The sequence below is a fragment of the Bison bison genome, unplaced genomic scaffold (assembly GCF_000754665.1).
Source record: "Bison bison bison isolate TAMUID 2011002044 unplaced genomic scaffold, Bison_UMD1.0 scf7180017864307, whole genome shotgun sequence".
Lineage (NCBI taxonomy): Eukaryota > Metazoa > Chordata > Mammalia > Artiodactyla > Bovidae > Bison > Bison bison.
The window spans coordinates 5,424,226-5,433,806 of record NW_011494879.1 but is presented as its reverse complement, the minus strand read 5'-3'; the positions used below and the strand labels follow the sequence as shown (position 1 = coordinate 5,433,806).

The 9,581-nt window shown below is 45.8% G+C and overlaps 1 protein-coding gene across 1 annotated transcript in view; it reads left to right on the top strand.

The window, feature by feature from the left end:
* Nucleotides 1-578: 578 nt before the first annotated feature.
* ADAM17 (ADAM metallopeptidase domain 17) overlaps nt 579-9,581 on the top strand; it is a 44,728-nt gene continuing 35,725 nt past the window's right edge. The window contains exon 1 of the mRNA XM_010852049.1: nt 579-895. Within this exon, the coding sequence (XP_010850351.1) occupies nt 805-895 (91 nt within the window). The 5' untranslated portion in view covers nt 579-804. The remainder of the gene's footprint in view (nt 896-9,581) is intronic.

Below are 9,581 nucleotides of genomic sequence, written 5' to 3'. Positions count from 1 at the left end.
ACCCAGGGATCGAACCCGGGTCTCTCTCATGGCAGGCGGATTCTGAGCCACCAGGGAAAACAGGGATCCTATCCAGATGGACTTCCCTGGTGGCTCAGACCGTAAAGCGTCTGCCTGCAACCCGGGGAGACCCGGGTTCCATCTCCGGGTCGCGAAGATTGCCCTGGAGAAGGAAACGGCAACCCATTTCAATATTCTTGCCTGGAGAATCCCATGGACGGAGGCGCCTGGAGCACTACAGCCCATCGAGTCGCAAAGAGTCGGACACAACCGAAAGCGGACGGCCATCGCTTTCAGACGCGGTGGGACCGAGGGACGCGGCCGGACGTACCTCTGCGGGCCCATTCGTGAGGGACCCCGTCCCTGGCGGAGGTCATCCGGGGACAGAGAGGCGGCCCCACTGGGTCGAGTCAGGACGTCGCACTGCGCGTCACAGGCGGCGCCGGCGGAACCCTCGACGGGACTGGGTGGGGGTGGCAAGACTGCGGCGCGCCGGCGCGGAGCGGAGCGAGCGCGGGCCTCCCGACATGCCGCGCGTGACGCCGGGCTTCCGGCTGTGGGCGGTGCGGGGGTCGGCGGCGGCCGGAAGCAGGCTGCGCCAGCCTCTGGGAACTCTGCCTGCATTTCCTGGGGGCCTCTAGCCGGGCTCTGGAGTCTTCCGGTAGGCGGCGCGGGAGGAATAAGCAGCTTGAAGGGCCGGCCGGGGCGGATCCCCTCGTCTCCCAATGTGAGCGGCGTCCCGAGCCCCCTCTTCAGGCGAAGGCTGCCCCCCAGAGAGGTGGAGCCGGTGGCCGGGCCGGGACCATGAGGCACCGTGTCCTCTTGCTCACCAGCTTGGTTCATCTGGTGCTGGCGCCGCGACCTCCTGACGAGCGGGAATCCCCGCGGCGATTCGGTAAGGACCCAGAGGAGTTGGCTCCGGGTGCCTGGGACGCGCAGCTTTTGGGGGGAAGAGCAGGCGAGCGGGATCTCTCAGGTGTTTGGGGGCAGGGTGTTGGACGACGGTGGCGCGTCCCGAAGTTTTCTGTGTAGGAAGGGGGTGTGGCTCTCGGAGTCAGGGAAGGAGAGGAGCTGGGCTTGTCTTTCTGAATGGGAAAGGGGTCCTGGGGTGGGGTGAGGGGCCTCCTGTTAGTGACTGAGGGCCTGGGAGCGGTCTGCTCCTCGAGTTTGTGTTTGGGCGTGTGTTCCGGAAAGCGGTAAGGCAGGGAGTGGTGACGGCTCGTCTTCGGAGAGGGAGATGCGGTCCCGGTCCTGCCCCGCTAACAAACAAAGCTACATTTTGTTCTTAGCAAAGGCAGGATTCTGGAGGAGGATAGGAAGGCCCAGAGCTCCCCATCTCTTCCACGGCTCTGAGGAAGCGAACTAGATTTTCTGCCTAGGAGGTCCTTAGGCTGTAATCTGGTTGGAAGGCGGTGACTGGGGAACTCTTCTTGGAGTTGGCGTTTTGCAAACATCTTAACATCGTGTGTGTAGTTATGTAAAATGTAGCTGCTTGTTGGAGATTCTTAAACCTGCTAGGTCAGCTCGTGATGCCGTTTACTTTGAACGCCTTCCTTGTTATTTTAAACAAAAATGATCAGGGACCCCCAATTTGATCAGTTTTGAGGCTAGAAGTAGAGGGTTATTTAGATTTTCTGAAGAGCTTGGATTTTAAAGGACTAACATTGAGAGATGTGAAATTTGGTGGAAGTTAGTGAAAACTTACAGTGACCGTTAGGGTTCTCTGTTAAAAGTTAACATGTAAGAGAGTTTGGTTAATTAGTAATAAAGTATGAAACTGTATTTTCCCACTGTGAGAAGCTGTAGCCTCGGTGATTTTTCATGGTTGTTTTGGTCTCCAAATCTCACCATGATGCCTTAATATTGTGCAGAGTGAGACACTATGTAGATTTTTTTATGGCCAGTAAAAAATTTGCATTACTTTACCTGGCAATCCTTTTTTCTTATTAAATGGACAAAAACCGTAATTGATGGAAAGTATTAAAGGTGTTGTGTTCTCACTTGAACTACTGCTTTGTGGTTATCTCAAATTGAAAATGAGTTGCAGGTGATTGATTAGTTTAATAACCGGCTAGGGAGAACCTGGTAGGAAGTGCTGAGATGTGGTAACTTAATACAGATTGAAGGAAAATGGTAAATTGGGGTGGTCAGAATGGAGGAAGAGGGTAAGGATCCACTCATAAGGATGAAAAAAAAAAGTGAAAGTGCTTAGTTGTGTCAGATTCTTTGCGACGCCATTGAGTAGTCCGTGGAATTCTCCAGGCCAGAATACTGGAGTGGGTAGCCTTTCCCGTCTCCAGGGGTCTTCCCAACCCAGGGATCGAACCCAGGTCTCTCCTGCATTGCAGGAAGATTCTTTACTAGCTGAGCTACCAGAGAAGCCCTAATATTAAAAAAAGAAGAAGAAGAAAATATAGATAGTGCAGGTATTATATTCATTCCTAGGATTTGTGCTACTTAAAAGTTTCCCACTTGTGAACAAGAGGAATAACAAAACTGAAATACAAATATTTGTACCACTAATACAACTTTCAGTTTTGTTATCATTCTCTTGTTCACAAGTGGGAATCTTTAAGTAGCACGAATCCTAGGAATGCACATAGTACCTGAACTATCTATATTTTCTTCTAAGAAAACCTTGCTTTCTAGGTCTATTCTCAGGAACAGTCACAAATCTTAAGGGTTTGTTTGTTCGTTTGTTTTTGTTTTTTGACCATGTGTTTTTATTGGCAAAGTGCAGACAGTTGGTGCCAGAAAAATGCACAGACTTAGCCATTTATTCACTGCATGTTTGAAGAACGCATACTGTATGCAGGTTATATGTGTGACATTGAAAGTGTAATGATCAGACAAATCCATCTTCAAAAGGCTTTTGGTTTAGTGGAATAGAGAGATCTAAGCAGAAAATGCTAGAAGAGTATGAAGGAGACTGTTAGAAGACATTATGGTGGGGAATTATTTTCATCAGGTGGTATTGAAACTAGCTGGGGAAGGCTAGTGAAGGCTCCCTGAAGGAGGTGATGATATTGAGCCCGGCTGTAAGGTTAAGTAGCTGAAAAGAGAAAACAAGGACATTCCTGATGGAGGCATTTAGTGTTAGAATTGAAATGAAACTTGGAGATCATGTCTAGTTTTTTAAATAAAGTGGCAGGAAAGATGAGTCTCAAGAAAAGTGTAGTGACCGGTCAGGTTCATACCATTAGTGATAAATATATGCCAATAAATACATGCCTTGTGGGTATTTTTTCTTTTGAAAAATGTTTGTGTGTGTGTGTGTGTATGTGTTTGATGGCTTTGAATGTAATTTGTTGCTTAACTCTGCCCTAGCATTTAGATTGAATTGGTCAAGGCCAATGAGTAATTTCATAGTTAAAGAATGTGGTTTATTGTTTAACAGCCTTCTTATCCTATAAATGTTACCATGTATAACCACAGTACTAAATATTGATTAGGGGTTTGACAACATTTTCTGAAGAATACATATATATATAATAGAATCCTGGCTTTTGGAGTACTGCATAGACCGTGGAAAATGATTTCAGTTGAACTGTTACGAATTGCATAATTTAGGAAATTTATGAGTCATGTGAGCCTAGTCATGGTATCTTGTTGAGGTTGCAGCTGGGGTATATAAGTCTCACTTTGATTTCAAAAGTTTACCCTGTGTAACATTTAATAAAAGAGAATATAGTGGGTGGAAAGAAAAAAATACTGTCACAGATGAGGGGTGAAAGTTTGTATCTGAAACGTGTACCCTGAGGTAATTGGTGTGAGGATTCTCCACTTTGCAGTGCTCATTTCTCATTATTGATGGCATCATTCTGCTCAATATTTTGACATCTGACTTCCTTTTTTGATGTAAGTTTTGCTTACAGGATGGATTCTATTGAAACTGAAACACTTGCCCACCCCACTTTACTTGAAGAGAAATGTAATACAGCTTTGCTGTGTACTAGTGAAAGAGATAAACTATTTCTAAAATAGAACGAAGAGTTAAGCAGAGAGCCAGGGTGGGGAAACTGGAGAATTCCTTTTGGCCCTCATGGGGTTTTCCAGAACATTAAGTGTAGGTGTCTTTCAAGGCCCAGTTGGCTGAATATCAGATACTTCACTGTTTTGTATTTGTGAGAGGTGGTGAGTGTTTTCTGTTGGAAGTATAATTTGAAGAAAGTCAGAAGATTGGGAGGGAGGGAGGAAAGGACAGGAAAAGTCTTCACAGGGAAACCTTCATAGAGGTTGGAGAAGGACATGGCAACCCACTCCAGTATGCTTGCCTGGAAAATCCCATGGACGGAGAAGCCTGGTAGGCTACACTCTCCATGGGGTTGCAAAGAGTTGGAGATGACTGAGCGACTTCACTTTCACTTTCATAGAGGTAGCGAGGTGAAATGAAGCGTGTTCTCATATGTCCCTTAGTCCTGAAGTGAGCCAAGGAGCCAGGTATTCCTTCCCTACGTCCCTCGTGGTCCCCCCCGCCGCCCGCCTTTTAATAAGAGTTGTTGTTGTTCAGTTGCTAAGTTGTGTCTGACTTTTTGTAACCCCAGGAACTGCATGCAGCACACTAGGTTTTCCTGTCCTTAACTATCTCCCAGAGTTTGCTCAAGCTCAGTGTCCATTGAGTTGATGATGTCATCCAACCATCTCATCCTCTGTTGCCCCCTTCTCTTCTTGCCCTCGTTTCTAGCATCAGGGTCTTTTCCTGTGAGTTGGCTCTTCACATCAGGTGGCCAGAGCATTGGAGCTTCAGTATCAGTCCTTCCAGTGAATATTCAGGGTAGATCTCCTTGAGAATTGACTGGTTTGATCTCCTTGCAGTCTATGGGACTCTGAAGAGTCTTCTCCAACATCACAGTTCAAAAGTATCAATTCTTCAGTGCTCAGCCTCCTTTTGGTCCAACTCTCACATCCATACACGACTACTGGAGAAATCATAGCTTTGACTAGCCGGACCTTTGTTGGCAAAATGATGTCTCTGCTTTTTAATACGCTGTCTAGGTTTGTCATAGCTTTTCTTCCAAGAAGCAAGCGTCTTTTAATTTCATGGCTGCAGTCATCATCCACAGTGATTTTGGAACCCAAGAAAATAAAATCTGCCACTGTTTTCCACTTTTTCCCCATCTGTTTACCATGAAGTGATGAGACCAGATGCCATGATTTTAGAATAAGAGTTGTAAGCTTTGACCGTCTCATCTGCTACCCTGGTTTCACTTACCATTTGACTGTTCTGATAACTACCAAATATAGATCTCTGACCTAGGCTTATTCTCTGAAGCTCCACTCTCATGTATCCATCTGAGTATTCACAGATACTTCAAATGTCCACTTATTTCAGATGTCCAGAATTTCTTACCTATTTGATTAGAAGAATGTAAATAGGAGACAAGATTTAATCCAGGAATAGGCAGCAATGTTGCAAACTGTGGAAGTAACCTCATTTCTTAACATGAATTTGCATCCATTTCAGCTGCAGAGCCTTAGGGATCAATCCAGGGTTTTTTCAAGGTTCCCTTAGGCAGGGGCTTTTCTGGTAGCTCAGACAGTCAAGAATCCAAGTACAATGCGGGAGACCTGGGTTTGGGAATACCCTGGATTGGGAAGATCCCCTGGGGAAGGGAATGGCTGCCCACTCACAGTATTCTTGCCTGGAGAATCCCATGGACCTGGAGCCTGTGGGGTCACAAAGAGTCGAATAGGACTGAGCAACTAAACACACTGAGCAACTAAACACACTAGGCTTACTTTCCCCTTGGCTCAGTTTCCCTGTGACTGGTCTTGCTGGAGAGTCTTGGCCCTGGTTTAGTCCCAGCCCAGTTGAAGGGCTCTTGATAAGGAGTTATTTGAGGCAGCTCACCCTTCATCCCCCCTAAGTGGTATAAACCCATAAAATGAAGTTTTTAGTTCCCAGTCATTGGGGCACACTGCCTCGCAGACAGCCCAGTTCTTCTTTTCTTATCCCATAGTCCCAAGGAGGGATTCTCCCATGCCTAGGGCTCGTTGGAAAGTGACCAGGCCTTTCCCTTGTCCTGCATATTTGGAGGAGCACTGAAGAGCAGTCACGTCTCCTGTGTTTTCTGCACAAGCGAAATACACACTTGACTGCAGCGCTGGCTTTACCTTTCCCACTTGTGCAAGAAGTGGGGACATGACTCTGGTTGTGTCTTTTGGAGGAACTGTTCATTCTGTGCAGCAGAGTCGTGGAGAGTGAGCAGAGTGCTCCAACAGCGCTGCATGACAACCGTAAGCTGAATTCCAGGAAGATGCCGTTGATTGCAAAAAGAAAAGAGAAATCAAGTAAAAAGTTCACAGATGTTTCCAGATTCTTCTAACACTTCATTGTTTAAAAATAAATTTAATAAGAGACAGACTTAGAAAATGAACTTTATGGTTGCCAGGGGGAAGGGATAGTTAGGGACTTTGGGAAGGTTTTCTACACACTGCTATACTTAAAATGAATAACCAATAAAGACCTATTGTGTTGCACATGGAACTCTGTTCATTTTTATATGCCAGCCTGGATGGGAGGGGGGTTTGGGGGAGAACGGATACATGTATATGTGTGGCTGAGTCCCCTTGCTGTTAACCTGACTACCACAACATTGTTAATCAGCTATACCCCAAAACAAAATGTCTGATGTTAAAAAAAATTTTTTTTTTTTCTTTCGAAAATCAGTTTTACTTTAAAAACTTGACTTTGGACATGATGAATGATATAAGGGTATATTTTATGTCATTGTACCAAAGTCAGTGGCCATAAAAGCATATCCTGAAGATACAACAATTCAGGTTTGAGGGAAAGGTGGAAGGTTTATCAAACCCATGGGCCACTCCATTTCTGGATCCAGAAAGCTGGTTTGTTGCGGACCTTAAGGTGCAGCTTTCTCTGTATTATTTGAGAACATGAAGAAAGTATCAGCTGTTTTTTATCACTGATACTGATTTTGAACATCATAGACTAACAAATTTACTCTTTTCCTGCCTAAAATCACTGAATTTTCAGTGATGCAACTGCAAACATATGACGACTTAATTTTAAAAAGTTCTATGTAAATGAATAATTGCAGACTGTATATAAAGGAACACGATGTAGTATAGAACTTCAGAATCTTTCAGCATCCACTTGTCCCCTTATGTCAACCTGTTAAAAACAAAATTCAGCCAAGTAAATTTGAAGATCTAATTGGCTTGGCGAGGCACTTTATGCATTGGCAGCATGTCTGCCAGCAGCTGGAAGGGTTTTCTGAGGGTCTGGACCAAATGGAAGCTTTGGATAGGAAGAAGGATGGGACACGGGTGCTGTGAGTGAAAGAATTTTAGGCCAAGACATCATCTTTTTAGGGGGGAAGGGAACTGGCAAGGATTTTATCATGTGGAATATCTCTTCTTTCTCTGTGGGATGAAGGGGCCCATTTGACGCATTACCTCCTTCGTGCTGACCAGGCAATTCCAAACTTGTTGCTTAAGATTACTTTTCTGGTGAAGATTGAAACTACAGTTAGGTTAGGTATTAAGCCTGATTTGGTATCATAGGCTTGTGTTTTCTTTTTAACAAATCCCTTCCCCAAACCTGCTCCCAGTTGTGTTTTCTTTTTTGTAATATCAGTGTATATGGTGCCACTGTCTACCCAGATATCCAAGTGAGAAGCTTGAGGGTCAGCTAGTGATCTCTACCCAGATTGCTCAGCAGCTTACTAGCTGATTTCCAGACTGCAGGTTTGTCCTCCTCTAGCCCGTTCAGGGTTTCCCTGGTGGCTCAGGGAATCTGAATCTCAGGGAATTAAAGAATATGCCTGCAACGTGGGAGACCTGGTTCCATCCCTGGGTTGGGAAGATCCCCTGGAGAAGGGAAAGACTACCCACTCCAGTGTTCTGGCCTGGAGAATTCGATGGACGGTACAGTCCATGGGTTTGCAAAGAGTCACTGCAGTTGTTTTTGAACCCAGGTTCATGTGCCTGATGCACAGTGAGGCCCAACAAATGGAAATGTCTGAGTTTGAAGCTGAAAAAGGTTTATTGATTGGGAGGGCACCAGTGGAGAAGATGGGAGATGTAGGCTTGTCTCAGATCCATCTTCTTGGCTGCCCGTGGTTTTTAAAGGTAACGTTTGGGGTGAGTGTTGCAGGGAGCATGACCTTTCGATTGGTTGGTGGTGAGGCAACAGGGTGGTGTTTCCTGAGTCTTGATCTTCAGCCTTCTGGTTCCAACCAGTCGGGTCTGCGTTCTGGTGGTCAGCTTGTCGTCACCATCCTCCCCCCGGGAAGGGGGAGGTGTCCTAGTTCCTGCAGAACAACTCAGGGGTTTGTGTCATTTTGTTCTGTATATCCCTGGAGGAGGAACTCAGACTCTATTGTTTCTTGACTGCTTTTTCTTTGTTTCTGCAGTCCCTTACTTCTCTAATTAGTAATTGCCTGAATCTGCCGTTTGGAACTCAGGGAATGCTTGGGAGGCTAAAGCCTTTTCTACAAACAAGCAGCAGGAGACAGAAAGGCTTTTGTACCTGGGAGGGTCCTGCTTGGTTTCAGTCCTAAGTTTTGGATAGAGAGGTTAAGTTTTGGATAGAGAGGTTGATCATAAGCTCAGCAAGAGAACTTTGTTTAGAGGATTTGGTTTCACAGTCAGGATGAAATTTCCAATTGATACCTGTTGCCCTTGTCCAAAGTCCTGCGTCCTTAATTCAGTTCCCTGACCAGACCTCTGCCTGCCTCTCCAGCCTCCCCCCTGTTCATATTCTCCCTGCCAATCTGCCCTCCAGCCTCCCTGACTTGCTTTCAGGTCTCTGAGTGTATGATGTTCTGTATTTCTTGTGGACCTCAGCATAGATATGCCCTCACTGAGAACCCTGTCCTTTTCTTCTCTTGGCCGCCTCCTCATCCTTTTGGTTTTAACTTCAGTGCTGTTCTCTGGGGAAGCATCCATGGCTTGCCACACAGGTCATGCTCCCTCTGTGTCCTTCTATAACTTCTTGCAGTTTCCTCTCCCTAGACTTGTGAAGTACTTTATCGTTTTTTTGGGGGGGGCGGCGGGAGGGGGGTGGGCATCATGCTGTTTCTCCCAAAGTCACAATATTGGAAATATATCTTCTTTCTCTCCATTAATATCCCTAGTGCTTGGAAGGTGGGAGGTTTTCAGTAAAATATTTGTTGAGTAAATGAGTAGGTCGGGTGTGGTGGAAAGGGGAGGAGTACATGCAGGATGTGTTTGTAAGAAAGGGGTGGGGGTGGAAGACCTTAAAAAGGAGTGAGAGTCAGATCCCTAAGGAGGACTAGGCAGAAGAGGCCAAGTGAGGGAAACTAACATGTGGCAGCGGAGAGCTGAGAGGTTTGGGAGGAGATCCTAAATGATGCAGTACTCTTGAATAGCGCACTGTATTGTGGAGTAACAGGCAAATTTGGCTTTGGAATACCGAATGAAGCAGGGCAAAGGCTAATAGAGTTTTGCCAAGAAAATGCACTGGTCATAGCAAACACCCTCTTCCAACAACACAAGAGAAGACTCTACACATGGACATCTCCAGATGGTCAACACCGAAATCAGATTGATTATATTCTTTGCAGCCAAAGATGGAGAAGCTCTATGCAGTCAGT